Below are 21,751 nucleotides of genomic sequence, written 5' to 3' on the forward strand. Positions count from 1 at the left end.
ACACACAAACACAAACACAGACACACACACACAGGGCCTGGGTGCAGCGTGGGTGGTGCATGTGCAGTGTGAGTGCAGCACAGCGGGTGTGCCTTTAGAGCCCCCCCAGATGCCCCACAGCCCTTCTTGGGGTGTCTGTGGCCTTGGGGGATTCACCCAGCCCTGGCTCTGGCCCCGCAGTCTCAGGGTGCCCCAGGGGAGCTGCTAATCAGGCCGGAGGTGCTGGCTGCTGCACCCTGGGGTGCCCCAAGGCAGGGCTGAGGGGGTGCTGGGTGGGGCAGGGACCCTGTGGTCACTGTGTGAGTGTTGGGGTGTGTTCTGGGTCAGGGGACACAGGGGGGGACGGGGTGCCCCACTGCCATCCCGCTCTCACTCACCCGCTTCTCATTTGCGCAGCTCCACACCTGCAAGGGAAGGAGAGAGGGGGGTGAGCACCCAGAGCACCCAGAGCCCCCAGAGCCCTGCCTGGGGCACAGACCCTCCGAGGGACACAGCACCCCATCAGAACGCCCTGTCTGCCCTGCCCAGCCAGGTCCCATGGGGAATGGGGGTGGAGCTGGGGCTGGACGGGGGTTGAGAGGAGTTGGGGCAATGGGAATGGGTGAGATGGGCATGGAGGGGATGGGTGAGAGAGCCTGGAGGGGGCTGGGGACAAGATGAGGCAAGTGGGAGGAGAGAAGAGGTGGGGGATGGTGGGGGGACAGGGACAAGGTGCAGGGGTGGAGGTCAGAGCAGGGCTGGGGGCAGCCCCACGGTCCTCACATCCCGACCCCATCGGAAAGCAAAGGAGGCCAAAACTCCCCAGGGAGCAGCAAACCCCATCCTGGGAGCAGGAATGAGCCAAGAACAGCAAAATAATGGAGCAGGAGTGACCTGACAGGGGGGCAGCAGCACCAGACCCTGCGGGGTTGGGGGTGAGGGCTGGACCCCCCACCCCAATCTGCCCTGGCCTGGCCAGGGGCACAGAAGTCCCTGGGTGGGGAAGGGGGTCCCTGACAGGGTCGGACTGGGGGTGTCAGCACCAACCACCCTGCGTTCCCCATCCTCCAGGGACTGGCCTTGGGAGCCCCAGGCCTTCACCGCCAGTGTTTTGGGAATCCTGCCTGAAAATGGGCCCTGCTGAGCTGGGTCAGGGGGAGCTGCTGGACTGCCAGCTCCCAAAGGACACCTTCCTGCAGCCCCTGTCATCCTGGCAGCAGTTTTTGGGTTTAAGCCCTTAAGCTGTAAAACTGTGCTGGGAACCAGAAGGACCCGACGCCTCCGGAGGGTTCTTCTCCCCATCTCCTCAATGCCCCAACCCATGGTTTTCCTGTGGGGGCTGCCAGCCAGGGGGAGGGGACAGCTGCTGTTACAGACACCCAAAAAGGCAACAGAAACTACATCGAGCCCTGGTCGAAGTGGGTAAAAAACTCACTTCCTCAGTACTGCAAAGCAGCAGAGCATCAGCAAGGACAAGTGGCCTTCCCTGGCAGCAGGGATGCAGAGGACACGGCCCCGGGACAGCCCCAGCTTCCACTGGGACCCCTTTCTTTGCCTTTAGGAGCCCATCTGGGTGCCAGGATTTGGCTCCCTGGGCCCAGGCTGCCTGGGACGGGTGGTGGCAGCGTGGGTGGCTCCTGCCCCTGGCCCCACGTAAATCGGGGCGAGTGACGCTGACTGGTGCCCGCACCCTCTCCCAAGCCCCCAGGGAAGGGTGCCAGCCCCGTCCCCAACCCCGGGCACACCCTGGGGACACCCCCTCCCTTCCTCAGCATCCTCCCTTGGCGCTTCGTCCCGAATTGGAATAAAACGGCGTTACCTGCTGGGCCCAACTCGGCTTTTCCAGGAGTATTTAACTTTGCCAGTCCCTCCCGGGAACCAAACAAGCGGCTCAACCTCACCAATCTCGCAGCTTTGGCCGCCAAAGTTGCCTCTAGTCTTCTTATTTGTCACAGAACCGCCGTGCTAAGGCTCGGGAGAATCTTTATTTAGTGTTGCAGATGTCACCAAGGCACCGCAGATTGGAAATGAGTCCAAAGGATTAAGACGAGGTTATTAATTGGAGGCCTTCCCCTTTAAGAATGATTGACAGTTACTTTCTGGACAAGTAATTGCTCTAAATGTCCCCCCAGCACGGGTCCGGGGGGGCAGCGGCGGACAAAGCCCCGAACTGCCTTCCCCACTCGGATTGTCTCCCCACAAAGGCGTCCTGCTGGAGTTTGCCGTGTAATCCCCTCATTACGGGCGAGGAGAAAGAATTAGAAACAGGGGGAGCGGAGAAGAAAGGATGGAGGGGGAGGGGGCAGGATTTCCTTGGGCTGCCGAGGCGCTGCCCCAGGGATGGGGTCCGGGGCAGCGCCCCAGGCCCCGGTGGGATGGGGATGATGCCGCCGTGGGTGTTGTCCCCCCCCGGCTGGGGAGGGTGAGGCTGGGGGTGGCCCCGTGGTGGTGTGGGTGGCCCCACCAGCTCCCAGTGATGCTGCCTGTGGAGCCCTGCCCATATGGGGAGCAGGGATGGGTCTGGGGACAGGGATGGGGACGAGTCGTGGGGTCCAGCTGTGAGGACCCAGTGCACGGACATGGTCTGGGGACCTGCTCTGGGGTCTGGGTGTGGGCCCAGGTGTGGGGACCTGGTGTAGGGACCAGCCATAGGGACCAGGATCCCTGAACAGCCTTGGGGACCTGGTATGGACACCAGGCAGGGGGAACACTCATGGGGACCAGAGCAGGGGACCAGGCAGGGGGAAGAAGTGTGGGTAGAAGCCATGGGGGGCAGCCATGGGGCAGTGCCCATGGGACCAGGCGTGGGGATAATTCATGAACACAGGACTGAGTACCATGGGGACACCCTATGGGGACTGACTGTGGGATGGAGCTATGGGGACCATCCCTGGGGGCTGTCCATGGGCCCTGGCCATGGGGGTGTGGGGGAAAGACAGCCAGGCTGAGGGCTGATCACCATCTCTCCTCCCCACTCCCACGGCTGCCCCTGGACTCCAACGGATGATGGGAACATCATGGTGGAGGTTCTGGTGTTCCCCGGGGAGGATGTGTTTGGTGCTGCCCAGAACCTCCATCCCGTGGGGCAGATTTTGCCCTTTTCTTTCTTCACTCGCTTTTACTTTCTCCCAAAAACCTCTTCCTGCCACCTGCGACCACCACGTCATGTCTCGTCTTCCTCCCACTCCCTTCCCCTCCCCACCACAGTTCCCCTTTCGGATGGCAAACGTCACTGTGGGGGTTTTGGACCCCAGCACCCTGTGCTGGGTGGCTGCTGGCCCAACACAGGTCCGAGCCCTCTCGCTGGGGCTGCTGCTGGCAGGGCCTCGCAGCCCCCTCTGCATCCTGGTTTGGGTCCCAAGGCCACCTCATTGTCCCCCGTTGGGGCTGTGCAGCTTCACCTGCCCCGTCTGACACTGCTCCGGGGACGGTGTGACGCTGTCTTTGGGATGCCACTCCCCTGGGGACAGTGTGCCACCACCCCAGGGACAGGCTGGCACCGCGCCGGGGGCAGCAAGGCCCCATACAAGGAGTCCAGGGGGGCCACGGGGATGGGGTGACACCCCCACACCATACAGAGCTGCCAGGGGGTGCAGGGGAGTGCAGGGAGGTGCTGCCTCTGGGGGGGGTTTGGGGACATCCCCCAGCTCATGGATGACGTGTGGGGCTGGGCCTGCAAACGGGCACCTGGACCCCACTGGCCCGGGTGCCCACAGTGGCCACTGTGAGGAGTGCAGGAGCCGTGTCTCCCACACTGGTGGCCCTCAACAGCCTCCCCCAGGGTGCCCCCCAGTCCGGGGGGTGCAGTGAGGTCCCAGGGTGCCGGTTTTGGGGACGGGGGGCTGCCCAGTTGCCCGGCCCCGGCGCTGTGGCCCGCGGTGTTTGCCCTGCCGGCCCCGCGGCCGCCGTAAGGTGTTGGCTTGCCCGGGGGGAGGCAGCAGGCTGATTTGCCAAATGATTATAATTGCCTTTTAGGAGCAGATAGCAAATTGATTTGCTTCCTCGTCCAAGGCCCGTAATCGCTTCATCACTTTAAAATATTAATGCTATACTTCTTTGCTAGTTTCCCAATTACCCTAATTGAAGGCAAATTGGTTAAGAAGGTGCAATGCAGAGTATCAGGGGGTTTAGTTCACTCAAATGACAGTTTTAAACCTCCCTAATCCTATTAGCGCGCAAAGCTGCTAACGCTTAGAGACGCTGCGTCAGCTTACCGGGGCGGTGGGGCCGGAGGCGGGGGTCGGGCCGGGGGGCGACCGGGGGCCACCGGCCTCACGTGACCAGCTCGGCCGGGGATTTATCACTTTTTTAGTTCATTAAGAGGCCTTGGGCAGGCGGGGAGGCAGCAGGGGTGACCCAAAAGGGTGCTGAGCGGGAGGCAGGTGGCAGCGTGGGGAGGGCGGGGGGGGCAGGACGATTAGCCAAGGAGACCTGGCGGAGGGTCCTGACCCGAATCCCAGCTGGCGCTGGGAGTCCCCACACAGCCCCACTGGGAGCACTGGGAGAGGGCTGCCCGCCAGGGCAGGATGGGGCCCTGGTGTGGAGCGGAGATGGAGGACTGTGGTGACAGAGTGCGCTGGGGACCTCAGTGCCACCATCCCAGCAGCTGGCACTCGGTGTGGAGCCCAGCCCTGGGGAGTGCAGGGATGTGGGGTGGGAACGGTGTTGTGCTGGGTACTGCAGCTGCTGCCACCCTGTCAAGGCCCTGGTGGGGGATTGGTGGGGCACCGACGACCCCATCCCATGTAATACAGGTGGCTTTGTCCCCGAAGGGAGATTTTAAAAGTTCTGAAGAAAGGCTGGAAGCATCAGCAGTGATGGCAGAGATTGTGGGGACAGCAGGGCCACCAATCACGGGGAGGCTCCCTGGTGCCAGGCCCTGACGAGCTCGTGCCACGCTCCCTGGGATGCTCCAGCAGTCACCAGCCCCTGGACTGTACCTGGAGGGGTGGGTGCCCAAGGGGAACTGGGCACCTCCTGCATCCAGGGACCTCCTTGCTCCACGTGCTCCATCCAGGGTGGCCCAGCCGGGAGCGGTGACGGCTCCGTGGCACAGCTCCCACCCCACCTGCGCTGGACTCGGTCTCCCCCTCCCAGCCCGGCCACCAGGGCCGTGGGCAGCCCGGGCAGGGCCGTCCCCGCAGGCCTTTCCGGAGCAGATGGCTGCGGCGTGGGGAGGACGGAGGCGGCTCAGAGCGTCCTTCCTTTCATGCACACACAGCGTGACTCCCGGCTCCGGCTCCGGCGGGAGGTGCCGCTGGGGCCAGCGCTGCCCGTACATTTTACACGGGTTCAGATAGCTTAGTCCTCGGGGACAGGCGACTCAGGAAGATTAGACCTCGCTAAAATAGGCAGGTATTAGTGATCTCAGCAGCCCCCGGCCTTCCGGCACGGCCGGCATTTAAGCCAGTGCTGCTGCCGAGTGGCCAGGAGCGAGTCCCTGGAGCGGCAAGAGGCAGAGGGGCACCCTGGCCCAGCCGAAGGGAACCCCCCGCTGCCCGCACCGGCAGGGGATGCTCGAATGGGGGGGACAGGCTGACACATCCCCCGGCAGTGCTGTCTGCAAGGGATGCCCCAGGGGGCACTGGGTGCCACTGACTCGTGTGCTTGCGGCTGCTGCAGGAGGTGAGGACGGATCCAGCAGCCAAGTGTTCCAGGCTGACTGGTGGCTCAGCGGACATGGAGCAGCCCTCCTGCAGTGCTGTCATCATGTCATCCCCCCACCCAGGACAGGGCCTGTGCAGGCACAGGATACACCAAGAAGACCAGACTGGTGCCAGAAAATACCACATTTATTGAGCTGAATGGTGTGCAAGGCACCAGGGCTGGTGCTGGGGGTGACAGAGCGTCAGGGACCTGCCCCGTCTAGGGGCTCACACCAGGGGCACCACGGGAGGGGCTTGGTCATCGTGGTTTCAGGGGACCCAGGCATCCTGCACCCCAGCAGCCACCCAGCACACTGGGAAAGCAACTGGGAATGGTTTTGGGGAGGAAAACACCCAGCACCTGTATTGGGACCCCCCTACCAGGAAACAGCAGCCACAGCCTCAGCACTCCGTGGCTCCCGGGGAGCAGAGGGGGGCAGGGGCTGCCGGTGTCACCCAGCGCAGGGTGGGCAGCGATGCTACATCAGGGAGCACTTCTCCTTCACCTGGTCCACATCACCCAGCACAGGGTGGGCAGCGATGCTACATCAGGGAGCACTTCTCCTTCACCTGGTCCACGCCGCCCAGAGCGCGGTCCCGCAGCGCCGGCAGTTCCACCTCCCGCAGCTTCGCCAGGAAGGCGAAGGCCCCGGCGCCGCCTTCCTCCTCCTCCTCCTCCTCCTCGCCGCGCACCATCGCGGCCAATTCCTGCGGCAGCTCCACCGCCCCGCCGGCCACGTGCATCTGCGCTTCGTCCCTCTCGTCCTGCACGGGGTGGGACAGGGCGTCGGGAGGGGCCGACCCGCTGCCAACCGGCCGCGGGGCGGGGGACAGGGGACAGCCAGGCCCGGGGTGCTGGGGCCGCTGGAGGATGCCCGGACTGTCCGATGCCAGACTCGGACGCCGGACGGACAGTGGGCGGCGGATGGTCAGAGGGAGACAGTGGCCGTCTGCTGCCCTCTTCAGGAATCCCTCCCATCCCGGGGAGCCCGGCAGCCGCGGGTCTGGGAATGTCCCGGGGGATGGAGGGTCGGGGGGAGCAGACAGAACCACCCAGATTCTCACCTGGGTCAGGTGGTACTTGTCCCGCAGGTGCATCCGCACAGTGGCCCGCTCTGCCTTCCTCTGCGCAAACGCCTTGTCCCGCTCGATCCTGCAGCCGGTGCCGCACGGTCACCCTCACCCCACTGAGCCCTGCCAGAGCCTTCCAGCACGGCTATGGTCTTCTGGCCGCAGCAGGTGCCACACCATCACCCCCAGCCCACTGAGCCACCCCACCAGGGCTCCCCCGACACCACCCCAGTCCTGCTGCAGCAGCAGGTCCAGGGCAGGAGGGAGGAAATGGTCTGAGATCCACAGGAGGGTTGCAATGGGGACCTGGGGGCAGGGGCCACATCCTGCCCATCCAGCCCCAGCAGAGATGCTCAGTGAAGGTGCCCGTTGCTCCTCCCGCAGCCTCTCAGCTCCCTGGTGCTGAGGCACTGGATCCCCACAGCACTTGGTCCAGGGAAATGGGACCTTAATCCAATCTCGTGCTGCCCCCCACATCCCTTGGCTCCAGGGTGCTGGGCTGACACCAGACACCCACTCAGGGCCACTGACACCTGGGGGCTTCCCTTGTCACCTACAGTGCACCAAGCCCCCTGCCAGCACCCACAGGGACCTCCCGTGCTGTGGGAGAGAGGCACCAAAGGGCACCCGCTCTGCCCTGTCCCTTGTCCTGGCAGCCTCCCTGTCCCTGTCGTGTGCCACTTTGGGGACAACCCGTGGCGGGTGGGATCCTGGTCTTGGTGCAAGGGGGACCCCAGTGACCTCCCCAGCCTTACTTCTCCTCCAGCAGCTGCCGCTGGTACTCCTCAAACTCCTCGCGGGCCATCCCGTTGGGCAGCGCGGCTGCCTTGTCGTCCCTCGGGGAGCCCTTGGGCAGCTCCTCTTTGCCCCCCTGGAAGCTCTTCAGGGCAGCCGTGAAGAAGGAGGCCATGGTGGGCGGCGGTGACAGCCTGTGCCCCCGGTGCCCACCGGGTTCCTGCACCTGCAAGGTCAGCGGGACCGGCCCCAGGGGCACCGCGGATCAGGGCCGGATTAAGGCATTAGGAGGGGAAGCCACAGCCATCGGGGTGGACAGACCTTCCTGTGCTGCCCGCTGCACCCAGGGGTTCTCGTGGGAGACAGTGGCAGTGTGTGGGGACAGCAGGTGCTGCCTCATCAGGGTGATGGGGAGGCGGAAGGAGCCACTGAGCCCCAGCACACCCTGGGTCTGGGGGGTCCCAGTGGGGGCAGTACCCACAGGGCCAAGTCATGGGAAGAACCTCAGGCCGTGGGCACCCAGAGCCACCCACACAGTGGGGTTGGAGGTGCAAGAAATCAGCACAGAGGAGACACAAGAGGATTAGCTGAAAAAACCCACTCGAGGGTCAAAGCACTGGCAGCAGATGAGGCGGGCGCACACCCACCCGTGCCCCCACTAATCCCTGCTCACCCAGACCCGGGATTGCTCGGGAGCCTGCAGGGCCAGGGGCTCCCCACTGCTGGGGACGTGCCCTGTGCCTGCAATCTATACACAAGCAATTCCCATACAGCCTCTGATTAAAATCATAATCCCCCTGCCTCGCAGAGCCCTGAGGGGAGAGGGGCTGGACTGCGTGGGGAGCTCTGAGAGCCAGAGCTCCCAGCCCCCCCAAAAGCTTTTTGTTGGGCTTTGCTGGGCCCTGATGAAAGGATAGGCCTAATTTCACCCCAGAGGCTTAAAGATGATGTTGAACTAATTTCTTTGGTTTAATCAAAAAGCCCAAATCCGTGTGGTTTAGCTGGCTGTGCTGGCATCCCCATGCTGGGCCAGGAGGCTGGAGCAGGACTGCGTCAGGGTTGGGGTTTCATCCTCCAGTGAGTGGAGATGTCCAGTCTTGTCTCCCATCCCTGGGATTCGCAGCTCGAAGGGACCCCATGTGCAGCAACCACTACTGGGGCTGAGCACAGGGGGTGTGTGGGGCATGGCCCCCATGGGGGCTGCAATCCCCACCTCGATGGGTCAGGAGAGACTGATCCCACGGGAACCTTCTCTGGGCTGTGTGGTGGGAAGAAGGACTGTGCCAGGGTGGAGGGAGGCTGTTGCCTTGTTGTTGGGTGTCCCAGGGGAGATGAGACCCCTCCCAGCTGCTGCCCCATCTCCACTGAGTGAGAGTGGCACTACAGGCTACCCCACTCCTGGCCCCCACTGCCATGCCACTCCCAACCCCAGTGGGTCTGGGGGGCTTCAGGTCCCGGGCCCCGGTAGCAGGACAGGGGTTAAACGTCCCTGAGGTGCTTCAGCTCCTTTTGCAGCTTCTCTGTGAGTTTCTTGAAGGACGGACGCTTGCCTGGCTCCATCTCCCAGCAGCTCTTCATCAGGGCGTAGACGGTGGGCGGGCAGCCCTCGGGGGGGTCCATGCGGTACCCCTGCTCCAGCAGCTCTGTCACCTCCTTCAGGGTCTGGCAGGATGGAGAAGCTGGCTGGGACCCCCTGCCCTGCCCTGGCCAGGGGACAGTGGGATGTCCCCATCCCATTGGTGCCAGTGGGGTGTCCCCTGGCACAGCACTCACCATCTTGGGGTAAGGTGCCCGTCCGAAGGAGAAGGTTTCCCACAGGAGGATCCCGTAGCTCCACACATCTGACTTGGAGGAGAATTTCTGTGGTGGGAGGAAGGGGGGAGGCTGAGCCCAGTCGGGGGCTGCGCTGGGTCCCCACTGTTTCCCAAGGGCAGGACAGGGGATGGTGCCTGCCCCTTGCTGCCCCAGCTCCCCAGGGTGTGACCACCCCCCCCACTCCTGTCATCCTGCCAGATCCCACTGGAGCTGCCCCAGTTCCTGCTGCACCCCAGGGCAAGGGCTGGTCAGGACAGAGGCAGAATTCTGGGAGATGCAGAGCTGACGTGTCAGAAGCCACTGTGAGGCAGGGATGGGTTGGCAGGCGGGGGGAGGAACAGGGGGGACCTAAGAGGGTGAGATGTCTTGAAAGGACCCTGTGGCCCCCCTTCCTTCCCGCTGTTGCTCACGTTGTGTTTCAGGGCCTCTGGCGCCGTCCACTTCACAGGGAGCAACGTGGTGTCCGTGCCCTTGGGGTTGACCTGGGCCAAGCCAAAGTCACTCACTTTGGCCACGTTCTCCTCGGAGATGAGGATGTTGCGGGCAGCCAGGTCCCGGTGCACCAGCTTCTTGGACTCCAGGTAGTCCATGCCCTGAGCCACATCCCTGCCACAGCCAAGTGAGACAGAGCCATGTCACCATGGGCTTGTCCCGAGGGATGCAGAGCAGTCCCCAGCCCGGAGGGAGGGAGATGGACTTACAGGGCGAAAAGGAGGAGCTGCTGGGTTGGGACGAGCGCCCGGCCCCGCGTGCGCAGGAAGTTCACCAGGTTGCCCTGACAGGGGAGGATAAATGAATAAGGACCAACAGGATGGGGCTGTTGGGAGACTTTACCTCCTGCAGAGGCTGCAGTGCCCAGCATCCATATGACTCAGCCCCTAACCAGGGGTTTTGTCCCCAAATCTGAGCAGTGATGGGTCCCGCTGGCTGAAGAGCAGCCGGGTGCTCTCACCTTGCTCATGAACTCCATGACAATGTAGAGCCCGTTGTGCAGGATCACACCCAGCAAACACACCAGGTTTCTGTGCTGGACCTTCCTGGAATGGAGAGGATCCGAGTCAAGGGGTTGCCTCGTCCCCAGGCCACGGGGCGGGGCTGGGTCATACAGCAGTGGGGCTCTCACGTCATGGCAGCCGTTTCAGTGAGGAAGGCCTGGGCGGTCACATCGCACTTGATGTTCTTCACAGCCACCTTCTGTCCCATGTACTCTCCCTGCAGGACATCTGGGAGGGGATGGGGGATCAGGCTGAGCCCCACACCTGACCTTCTGCACCCCTGGCTGAGCCTCTCAAGCCATGGGATGGGGAGGGGTGTCAGGGAGTGCCATCTGGGGAAACTCACAGCCAGGGACCCTCCAACCCCATCCAAACCTACCTCCAAACTCGCCTTTCCCGATGCAGTCTCCCAGTGTGAGGTGCTTCAGGTTCAGTAACCACCCAGCTGGGCACAGGCACAAGGGCAGGTTAGCAGGGACCACCAGTGGGGCCATGTTGCCTTGTCCCCAAAACTTGGACAATGACCCTCTCCCACCATCCCCTACCTTTGGCCAACTCCTTCTCAGCCGACTTCATCCCTGTTTTCGGTTTGGGCTTCACCAGCTTGGTGCAGATGGCTCCCTGCTCCTTCATGTAGTGCTGCCAAGAGATGAACAGGTGGAGGTGATGCCAGCTCTTACCCTCATGCTCGGGGTGTGAATCCAGGGAACAGCTCTGGGATGGTCCATGGGACCCCACCACCACCACCACCACCCTCGAGGGCCCCGAGCCCCTTTGGCACTGTGTTTCTCCCAGCCCTGTGATTTGCAGCCCATGTCTCAGCCCTGCTCCCCCCTGGGCACAGCCACAGGAACACCAGGATGGACCACAGGGGATATGGGAAGCTACTGGTGGGGTTGAACCTCCAGTGGGTGCTGCAGCAGCTGAGGGCAGTTTGCAGAAACAAAGGGAGTGGAAGCAGTAGGGTGGGATGGGACAGGATGGCCTTTGCAGTTTCAGAGCATGGCTGGGGCACCTGAGAGGGCAAAGGACCCACTCAAAAGCAGAAGTTGTGTCTAAACGACAAAAAATGAGAGTGCAACCCCCTAGAGAGGAGAAGGGCAGAAGCTCTGAGATAGGGTGAAGATGGACCTCAAGCAAGAACTTGGCGGAGGGGCGAGAGCTCAAGTGACAGCCTGAGAACTTGTGAGGTCAGCAGCTGAGAGGGTAGAGAGACATGTTAAAATGCCTCAAAGTCCACGGGAGGCAGAGGCCACCAGGATCTTCCTGCTGTGTGAAGCACTGAATAAGCAGGGATGAGGGGAATGTGGTCCTTTGGCAGGGGACTGGGGCTGCAGCTGGCATGGCTGGTTTGCAGAGACATCACCTTGGGCATCCTGGATCTGCCCATTGCACCCCAAACCAAGTGGGAACCAGGAGCCTTTGACAGGGATGGAGAATTGCACCAGGCAACAAAGACCAACAGAAACCACGCAGAGCAGGGCAGCGATCTGCCACAAATCCCTGTGACCCCACGAGGTTCTTGCCCTCATCTGGCACCGGTGGGACTCCCTGCCCAGGGATGGGGAGTCTCACCTCGATCATGTCGATGAGGTTGGAGAAGTACTGCTGGCTGTCGATGCTGAGCGTGTTCCCCTCGTGCACCACGCGGTAGTGGATCACCTCCCTGCCGAAGCTCACGCACAGCACGTAGTCCCCGGGGTGCCGCACAGACTCCCGCACCAGGAACAGCCCGTCCTCGGGGGGCTGCAGCTCCTGCACCGCCTCCACCCCCGAGATCTTCCCGTGGAACCAGCTGAGGGAAGGGCCGTTGGGGAGGGGGGCTGTGCCACTGGGCTCTCCCCAGGGCCAGCAGAGCCCCTGCCAAGGCTATGCAGACCCCCCTGCATGAAACCCCTCTCCGTGATGTCCATCCAAGGTGGGTGGGCACAACTAGGGGTCTTTAAAGCCAGGTACTGGCCTCAGCAAATCCCTCCATTGCCAGAGCATGACTGCAGGCTGCTCTGCCCCCAGCTGCCCCCCCAAAAACCTGGATGGGGGGAAACATGCTGGACTCATCTGCTGTTGCAGCTCCCGGGGGCTCAGCTGGGCCCCCCAGACCCGCCCCCCCAGCTGTACTCACGGCATGAGGCTGAGTTTGGGGTCCACGCGGATGGCACCGCGCTCCCGCAGCGCACTGGCCGCCAGCAGCCCCTCCTGCCCTGTCTCGTTGTGTCTGGCATGGTACCAGCCTTTGCCCTGGGGGAGAGAGGGTCTCAGAGCAAGGGAAGGAAGGGGGGATCCCACTGGAAGCGGGGGACTGGCTCTGGCAGCTCAGCTGATGGCACTGTGGTCCCATTCCTGCCATGCCCTCCCAGGACAGTGTGTCCCTGAGCACCCATCGGTCTCACCTCCACAGCCTCGATGATGGTGACCACATCTCCCTTGTGGAAGGCAAGTTCTCGGGGCTTGGGCTTGGTGTGGTCATGCTTGGTGACACACTGGGTCCCGGGGGGCCAGTGCTTCTGCAAAGGGATGGCAGTGTCAGCAGGGACAGCGAGAGCTGGACCCCTCTGCCTCCCACAGCCACCAGGGCCAGCCCCAAGGACCATCTGAAACCCTGGCTGAGGACCAGGGGCACTGGGCACTGGTCCTCCTGACCCCACGGTCCTGGGGGCAGATGTCACCCCGATGTCAGCAGGAACTGCTGGTGCCCACGTGCAGCCCCACTCACCCCGGACATGGCCAACCGTCCGCGCATCAGGGACTCCCCGTCCTCTCCTGCTGCCACCTGCAGAAGAAACCAGAGGGCTGTGGAGGGATGGGGTTGAGCTGGCCCATCCCAGGCCACCACCGCTGCCCCACAGACTCCTCTGGCCAGTGCAGCCCCCGTCTGTCACACAGCCCTGCACCACGGGGTGCAGGAAAGGCTCAGAGCAGGCTGCAAACCCTGCCCGTGCCAGCTGTGTCCCAGGGACACTCCTGTCCCACACACGGGAGGGAGCAGGACCCAGCTCTCCTGCTCTCTGCTACTGGCATGACAGGAGCCCAGCACTGCAGCTGTGGGGGAAGCAATGCAGTTTTAGCAGGAACTTGCTCTTTCACCTCCTCTTTCAGGGCCTCCAAGTCATCAGGGCCATGAGAGGGGCCGGCTGTGACCCTGCAGATGTGGGATGCAGCAGGCTTGTGTGGGGGCTGCTCTCCACAGCGGGGACACTGACAGGCCAGGCTGGGCTCAGGTGGCACTGTCACACCCACTGACTGTGGGAGGATTGCACAAGGTCCCTGTGTTCCCCTTGCTACCAGCTGGTCATGCTGGGGTGCATGTGACAGCTCTGCAATTCAAAATTGTGGGTCTTCTCCTCCTGGAGTCTGTCACTGCAGTGTCACCTCCTTGGGAGGATCACAGACCCCCAGAATGGTTTGGGTTGGAAGGGATCTTAAAGCTCATCTTGTTTCCAAACACCCTGCCATGGGCAGGGACACCTTCCACTAGCCCAGGTTGCTCCAAGCCCCATCCAACCTGAACAATTCCAGGGATGGGGCAGCCACAGCTGCTCTGGGCAACCTGTGCCAGGGCCTCACCACCCTCACAGCCAAGAATTTCTTCCCAATATCCCATCTAACCCTGCTCTCTGGCAGTGGGAAGCCATTCACTCCAGGCCTTTGTCCCAAGCCCCTCTCCAGCTCTTCTGGAGCCCCTTTAGGCCCTGCAAGGGGCTCTCAGGTCTCCCTGGAGCCTTCTTTTCTCCAGGTGAACCCCCCAGCTCTCCCAGCCTGGCTCCAGAGCAGAGGGGCTCCAGCCCTTGGAGCATCTCTGGGGCCTCCTCTGGACTCGCTCCAACAGCTCCACAACCTCTTGATGCTGGTGCCTGGAGGCAGCTCTGCAGGGTGGGTCTCACCTGAGTGGGGCAGAGGGTCAGAATCCCCCCTCACCTGCTGCCCACGCTGTGAGATGAGCTCCTCGGAGCAGAGATGACTTTTCTCTGTTCCTCTTATGGAGGGTGAATCATGGTCACCCCTCTGCATCACCAGTGGTGAACTCATCCCTGTGACAATGTGGCTCTGAGCTCTGTCTGACTGTGCCAGTCCCTACCCACAACAACAACACAGGGGCAATTGCAGCTGCTACAGGTTAATATTAGAAGGCAGCAGTTTTGACTGTACCAGAAGCACCATCAGCCAGCACTGCCACCCCCTCACCCTGCAGCCCCCCCATGACACACGTGTCATCTTGGTGAAGTCAGGGATGTGAAGGCTCCATGCCTTGCTCCCCAGCAGGCACAGCCAAAGGCTGACGTGACTGGGTGCAGCTCAGCTCACTTCCAGGAGGGTGAGGACCTTACAGGCACAGAGGTTCAGAACAGGGTCCTCTCTATACCCCTCACCATGGTACACCCTGCTCCAGGGAGGGACCTGCTAGCTGAGCCAGGAGGGCTGATGGCAGCTCTGACAGTTGGTCCTTCATTTCCTGCTTCTCCAGTACAGAAATTTCTGGTGAAAAGCAGTAACTGTTTGCTCAGTCTTGCCCCTGTGTGCAGACAGTGGCTTGGGGTGCTGGACACACACATGGACACTGCAGCTGGCAGAGCCTGGAGACCAGCCAGTGCCTCACCCAGGCACCGGCAGGGACAGCAGTGAATCACCTCCCTCCTGGTGACACTTGTCCTAAAGCAGCTGTATGTGCCTGGAGGTCTTGGATTGATGAGGTTCCCATCACTGGAATAAGCGGTCCCACGAGCTGGGGGTGTGGGCAGAAAGCCTGGGAGAAGATATTTGCTCCCTTCTGTGTTTTGGGGCCGTTCTGTACTTCTATTAATCAGTTAACCTGAGCATTTGCAAAGAGGATAAGATGCACAGAAACGTGGTGGGGTTTGGTGGAGCCATCCTGACCCTGAACTGGAGAGCTCAGGCTTGTTTTCAGTGCACAGAGTCCCTGGCTGAGAAGCTGCCAGACCCGACAGCACTGTGACAGGAGGGGACACCACACTGAGAGGCTGCACCTCTGCCCTGCCCCACGATGGGAACCAGACACACTGTGCACCCCCCTCTGAAGCAGACACCACGGAGCTGTTTCACAAACACCCGGCTGCCCCCAGTGCCACTCGGACAAAGGACAGGTACAGCTCCTCTGCTGGAAAACGGGTGACACCTGGGCATTTCCCCACTGCCCTCCACGCCCTTAACACTCAACACCGCGCCTGCCCCTCCCTGCTGACAGAGGGGACACAAGGACGTGTCACCTGCTCTCGGCACCTCTCGGACCCTCGTTCTTACCTCTCAGCAGTGGCCATGTGGGGCCACGGGGCAGCAATGTCTGGGGTAGCTCACAGCTAAGCCTGGAGTTGGATTGCTGAACTGCTGGAGGGCAGATCCTCTTTCCTACGGAGGGCCAAGCTCTGCGTTCAAGGGCAGCTCTCAGAAAGAGCCGCTGCCCAATTTCCTGATTTCTCTGCTGGGGAGGCTGCGGAGCAGCGTCACAGCGGCCCTAGCGCCGCCCGTGCCCTCAAACTCCATCACAGATGACTCATTATTTGACAACACTTAGAGCAACTTTCTGCCCTTTGAGAGCACATGCACACACCCCTGCTGGAAGGGAGCTGGAGCTCTCCAGATCCTGTCCCCTGCGGCACCGTGTGGCACTCACAGAGCTCCTGATCCCCTCTGCACACAGGGACAGTCACTCTCACCACTGGTGGCTTGGCCAGAGCAGCGACCACGTAGTGGGTGCCCACGGTGGCTGGGACTCAGGAGAGGAAGAGCTGGGACCAGGGATTCCCAAGTCTAATCCTGTCTCAGCATGGACTTCTGTGAGCCCCAGGGGAGGCTGATCCAAGAGCAGGGCCACCCCTCTCTGTTCCACAGGAGGTGATAACTCAGATGCATCTCAGGCTGGGATGGGCAGTGGCAGAGAGACCTTTAACTGAGCTCCACTGCCAAAGGGCAGCAGCTTATCTGTACCCTGCAGCATCCGCAGCCGCCTCCACAGCTCATCATCCCAGCCAGAAAACCAGACACCACTTCTGCACTGATGTTCAGCATTTCCGGCATTCTGAGCAAGATGGTGAAAAAGGAGAAACACCAGACTTCATCCAGGGGTCTTGGGGGTTTTTTGGGGTGTATTTTTTTGTTTTGTTTTTAATGCAATGGTGTTTAAGCCTCCAGAAAACACTGTGGCAACTCAAGGGCAAGGCAGCGTAGAAGAAAACTAATCCAAACTAGCCAGTGCTTTCAGCTCCATACTTTTCCATCTACAAACAACTTGCCCAAGCAAGTTGACACCAGTCTGTCCACAGGATTCTTGGGACAGGTTTCCCCAGGAGCACTCCTTGCATTATCCCCTGTATTTCTAGGGCTGGATCCTTCGGTACTTGGTCTGTTTAGGCTGGAGAATAAACACCCAAGTTCCCCCTTACGGCCCTGCTGCGCTCACAGGGTCTGTGCAGGAATCCCTGTGACAAACGTTTCCTACTTCAGGGTTTTGCCACATCCGGTCGTTGTCACAGACGTGACCACGGGCCAGAGAACTTGGCATCACACAGATGGAACAACCTGCTCAGACATAATAAACGGGCTTTCCCTGTCCTGCTGCATGGCCAGCAGAGATTCCCACTTGTGGGAGCTGGCATTCTGGGATTCTGTGATGCTATAAAACAATGGATCCCTGTAATCACCTACGGAAGCGCTGAAATGCATCCCTCTGCAAATACATATTTTTGTATGGCTCACGACCTTCATCCCAGAATATTTAAACAGAACCTGCTCAACACCCCCCAGAAATGTACTTAAAGAAGAAACAGCTTCATTTGACAATAGGCAACACAGAAATAATGTTCCTCAGTAAGTTCTAAAAAGCCGCTCAAAATATTCCAAAAAGCCTCAAGGAATGTGAAGAGGGATTTGAAAATGAACTTTAAAGGAAGAATCACAAAATCCCAGAACGGTTTGGATTGGAAGAGATCTTAAAGATTATCTTGTTTCCAACCTCCTCTGCCATGGGCAGGGACATCTTCCAGTAGAACAGGTTACTCCAAGCCCTGTCCAACCTGGCTTGGACACTTCCAGGGATGGGGCAGCCACAGCTGCTCTGGGCAACCTGTGCCAGGGCCTCCCCACCCTCACAGGGAAAAATTTCTCCCCAATATCCCATCTAACCCTGCCCTGTGTCAGTGGGAAGCCATTCCCTGTGTCCTGTCCCTCCAGGCCCTTGTTTGAAGTCGCTCTCCAGCTCTCCTGGAGGCAGTGAAAGGGGCTCGAAGGTGTCCCCAGAGCCTTCTCTTCTCCAGGCTGAACCCCCCCAGCTCTCCCAGCCTTCAGCAGACACACAAAGCTGAAGCCTGTGGCAATTCCCTCACTGACTGGCAGCGTCACACACGACAACCAAAGTGTTCTGCTCTGCTTCTCTCCTCTGCACTCTTTTCCCACGTACTCGTGGCAGCACCAAAGCCACGTTACAGCCGGTCCTTCACACATTTGCTTGGTCAACTTTGCTCAAAAACACCAAAAAGGAAGTGGCTCCGTTTCTAAGTACACACTGCCCATCACTGCTCCCAAACAGCACCCCCAAACACAGGATCCCTGCTCCACAGAGTGGGGGATAAACCCCAAACCCACACAACAAAATGGGGCAGTTTCAGGCACTTCAGGGCAGGCTGGAAATGCCCCCAGTCTGAGGGCAGAAATCTAAAATTATAAAGAAAATGTGTAAAGAACACACATGATACTGAGGGGAGGGATTTATTTCTTTTTTTTCTTTAATATATCTGTCTACCTGTTTTGCTGTGGAAAGAGTTTCTTCTGTAGCAAGGAGTGGGAGGGGAAGGAGACATAAGAGAAGGAAAGGAACTGTTGCTACAGGCAACTTGACTCTTACACAACAGTGCAATTTCTGTAGTGATTATGGAATCACAGAATCTCAGAACTGCTGAGGTTGGAAAAGACCTCCAAGATCATCAAGTCCAACCATCAGCCCAGCACCATGTTCACCACTAAAACATGTCCCCAAGTGCCACATCCACACAGTGTCTGAACACTGCCAGGGATGGTGACTCTACCACTGCCCTGGGCAGCCTGTGCCAGGGCCTGACAACCCCTTCTGTGAAGAAATTTGCCCTAATATCCAACTTAAACCTCCCCTGGCATAACTTGAGGCCATTCCCTCTTGTCTTGTCACTTGTTACCCGGGAGAACAGACCGAGCCACACCTGGTTCCACCCTCCTAAATTGTACAATTTTGGAAAATAATAGCACAGTAAAACTACCTACAGTGCACTATTTTAAGGATAAGTTATTTTAAATGTAAGATATCAGACTAACCCAGGACCTCTTTATAGGATAAATTAGAATCATATGAACATTATTTAATACACACAGTGTCATTATTAGGCAGCACCTTCTTTTTTGTCCTATTTTCCACCTCCTTCACCCTCTGCTCTTCTACCTGTCTCTTGTCTCTTTTTATTGTGTGTATTGGAAGATCCCAAGTCCCCTGTTTATGTTTCATCTGTTTATTTGTTTGTTTTTCTCTAAGCCAGCACTTTTCAAACATGCCAGGAGAAGGAGGAGATAAAATGGTAACAACCTGACTGAAATGAAGGCAGCTTTATGAAGGGAACATACAGAAATCTGCAGTTCCTCCCACACAGACTATGGAAGGTGGCATTTAAAATTATTTAGAATATCATCACCACCACTACACCATACACAGAAATTAAGCTTATACTGCAAACCTTCACCTAAAGCTAAGGTAGCCAGCTCCTTGGAAAATACAAAATCAAGAATTTGGTGTTCAAGTTGAAGCCTTCATAATCAACCTTCTGTCCTGAGCCACAGAGGTTTCAGGCAAGACTGGTTACAGCAATTTTAATTTATTCTCATACTGGGTTCTCTTTCATCATATTTAACTCGAGTAACTGTAGGATTTTGATCTTTGCTTATTCGGTATTGATCAAGAAAGTCAATGCTCTCATTGCAGAGTCAGGCAAACTGTAGCTGTTAATGAGAAAGAAGTAATTATGTGTAAATGACCTTTCTTACTGCATATCAAACCAGGAGTGACTGAGCAAACAGGCTGGGAAAGAACTTGAGTCATGCACTGCACAATTTTATGTGCTACAATAAGTTCTGTGGCTTTCCACATAGGCAATAAAAAATGGGAGAGAGGAGTCAAAGGCACACAGAAACAAGGAGCATTTCATTTATAGACAACGGGACTCTCAGTCAGTGGGATACTCCCACCTCGTGTTGTCTCTGTGATGGGAGAACCAAATTAACCAGGTCCCTTCTGTCTGGGGGGTTGGGATGGATCTCAGGGAAAGGTTCTTCCCCCACAGGGTGCTGGGGCACTGCCCAGGCTCCCCAGGGCAGTGGGCATGGCCCCAAGGCTGCCAGAGCTCCAGGAGGGTTTGGACAACGCTCTGAGGGACAGGGGGGGATTGTTGGGGTGTCTGTGCAGGGCCAGGAGTTGGACTCAATGATTCTTGTGGGTTCCTTCCAGCTCGGGGTTTTATATGATTCTAAGCTTCACTCACTTTGATGAATCTCTTTATTTAAATCTGAGCAACATCAACTCAATTGCTGGTGTTACTAATGATAGAAATATAACAATAAATAAAATGCAAACAACATCTCTCAGTAGATTAAAAGCATTAATTGCAGTATTGCACTGCTGGGAACATTCACCAAACTGGTATTAACTGCCCTTTGCTACCTGGGCGTGGGCTGTGACATCATTTCATTAAAGATTCACAGAATCCCAGAATGGTTTGGGTTGGGAGGGTCCTTAAAGCTCACCTCATCCCACCCCCTGCCATGGGCAGGGACACCTTCCACTAGCCCAGGTGGCTCCAAGCCCTGTCCAACCTGGCCTTGGACACTTCCAGGGATGGGGCAGCCACAGCTGCTCTGGGCAACCTGTGCCAGGGCCTCCCCACCCTCATAGGGGAGATTTTCTCCTTCTATAGTAAAGAGTTCCTGGCAACTCACAGTCTCTAAAGCATTCAACTTACCTTCCTAACAGGGATCTTGCAGTCCAGGTTCATCTGACAATGCAAAAGATGAGAAAGAAAATGCATCACGAAAATAAATATATTGCAGTCAGGTTTTTAACAGCAAACAACAGCAGGCAAAGAATTAAAAATAAAGTTTAAAAACCATTTAAGTAATTCTGGAATCTTGCTTTACCTGAAGTAAGAAAATGTGACAAGCTGATCGAGCTTAGATCATTAGAGCCTCCAGAATGAGCCCACAGTTATAGCATCTGAGACTTCCCTTAAAAGCTTTTCTATAAATAACGACTGTGAGTGTTCCGAAAAGCAATTTGTGAGCTTCATAGAAGTCAAGTGGGAGTGCCTGGGGCTGGAAATACAGCTCTGACAAATCCACAGAATCTCAGAATCCCAGAATGGTTTAGGTTGGAAGGGACCTTAAAAGATCATTTCGTTCCACCCCTGCCATGGGCAGGGACACCTTCCACTATCCCACATTGCTCCAAGCCCCATCTAACCTGGCCTTGGGCACTTCCAGGGATGGGGCAGCCACAGATTCTCTGGGAAACCTGTGCCAGGGGCTCACCACCCTCACAGGGAAGAATTTCTTCCCAATGTCCCATCTAACCCTGCCCTCTGGGAGTGGGAAGCCATTCCCCCTTGCCCTGTCCCTCCATCCCTTGTCCCAAGTCCCTCTCCAGCTCTCCTGGAGGCACTGGAAGAGGCTTGAAAGTCTCCCCGGATTCTTCTTTTAAAGCCTTGTCTACAAAAAGTCCCATTGTCTCTGGAGTGTCATGTTAGAAGTGAAAAACCAAACAAACCTGCTCTACCTTTAGCCAAATCTCGCTGCTTCTCTGCACATTTGCCCATCCTTGGGATTCTGCCTTGGGGTTTGCAGCACTTTGAAATTAATTCCTAGATTGCCTTCTCACAAGTTGTCAAACCACCAGGAATGTACCCACTTCTGTGGTAATTTTTATCACATAAATAGTCAGGTATGAAATTATCTTTGCTCTTTTACCATCAAAACAGACACACACCCCCAACAAAACAACCCTGTGACCTGCTCCTGGTGGCAGAGCTTCCTGGGGGTGAGTGCCAAATGAATGAGTTCAGAGCTTCTTTCCAAAAATGTGAGAGATCTCAGACAACTGAGCACACACAGGGTTTTGCAGCTGCTGGGTAATCTCCTCAAGGGCAGTAATCATACAAGAAATTCCCCCTCACAAGCACACAAAGAGCTGAATATATCACCTCTGTCACTTAGGCTGAGTCTTCGGGGGATGTTTCTGTTGTTCGCTGGCATTTTCCCACCACTCACCTGCTGCACTTTGATGGCAGGAGGAGAAGTTTATTCCCTATCTCCTGTCACATTTTTTGTTGTTGTTGTTGTAGGATTCTGGCACTACTCTCTGAATACTAAACACAAACCCATTGCAGCTGCACTCAGAGCTTACAGTTGGATATTTTATCCCACAGTTTCCAGTGTGGAACACAAAGCCCGTCGTTCAGGATAACCACCCACGGCAGCAACAGCAGGGATTTC

The 21,751-nt window shown here is 58.2% G+C and overlaps 2 protein-coding genes across 4 annotated transcripts; both read right to left on the bottom strand.

The window, feature by feature from the left end:
• Positions 1-5,753: 5,753 nt before the first annotated feature.
• LOC135403531 (complexin-3-like) lies at positions 5,754-8,263 on the bottom strand. Its single transcript, XM_064637632.1, has 3 exons — positions 7,451-8,263; positions 6,690-6,777; positions 5,754-6,389 (listed from the first exon to the last, which is right to left on the bottom strand). The coding sequence occupies exons 1-3, from the start codon at positions 7,603-7,605 to the stop codon at positions 6,168-6,170; spliced, it is 465 nt and encodes a 154-aa protein (XP_064493702.1). The 5' UTR covers positions 7,606-8,263; the 3' UTR covers positions 5,754-6,167.
• A 112-nt stretch (positions 8,264-8,375) lies between these two features.
• On the bottom strand, positions 8,376-20,650 carry MATK (megakaryocyte-associated tyrosine kinase). 3 transcript variants are annotated; one of them, XM_064637628.1, is made up of 14 exons: positions 20,402-20,650; positions 20,227-20,259; positions 12,954-13,010; positions 12,631-12,744; positions 12,363-12,478; positions 11,816-12,035; positions 10,786-10,879; positions 10,620-10,685; positions 10,369-10,468; positions 10,198-10,282; positions 9,947-10,020; positions 9,656-9,851; positions 9,204-9,290; positions 8,376-9,092 (listed from the first exon to the last, which is right to left on the bottom strand). In XM_064637628.1, the coding sequence occupies exons 2-14, from the start codon at positions 20,257-20,259 to the stop codon at positions 8,910-8,912; spliced, it is 1,425 nt and encodes a 474-aa protein (XP_064493698.1). In that variant the 5' UTR covers positions 20,402-20,650; the 3' UTR covers positions 8,376-8,909. The 3 variants fall into 3 exon arrangements, with proteins under 3 accessions (XP_064493698.1, XP_064493701.1, XP_064493699.1); XM_064637631.1 differs by lacking the exon at positions 20,227-20,259 and having other exon boundaries at positions 20,402-20,648; XM_064637629.1 differs by lacking the exons at positions 20,227-20,259; positions 20,402-20,650 and adding an exon at positions 15,497-15,807.
• Between the last annotated feature and the right edge of the window lie 1,101 nt (positions 20,651-21,751).

This window comes from Pseudopipra pipra, chromosome 27, assembly GCF_036250125.1.
Source record: "Pseudopipra pipra isolate bDixPip1 chromosome 27, bDixPip1.hap1, whole genome shotgun sequence".
Classification (NCBI taxonomy): Eukaryota; Metazoa; Chordata; class Aves; order Passeriformes; family Pipridae; genus Pseudopipra; species Pseudopipra pipra.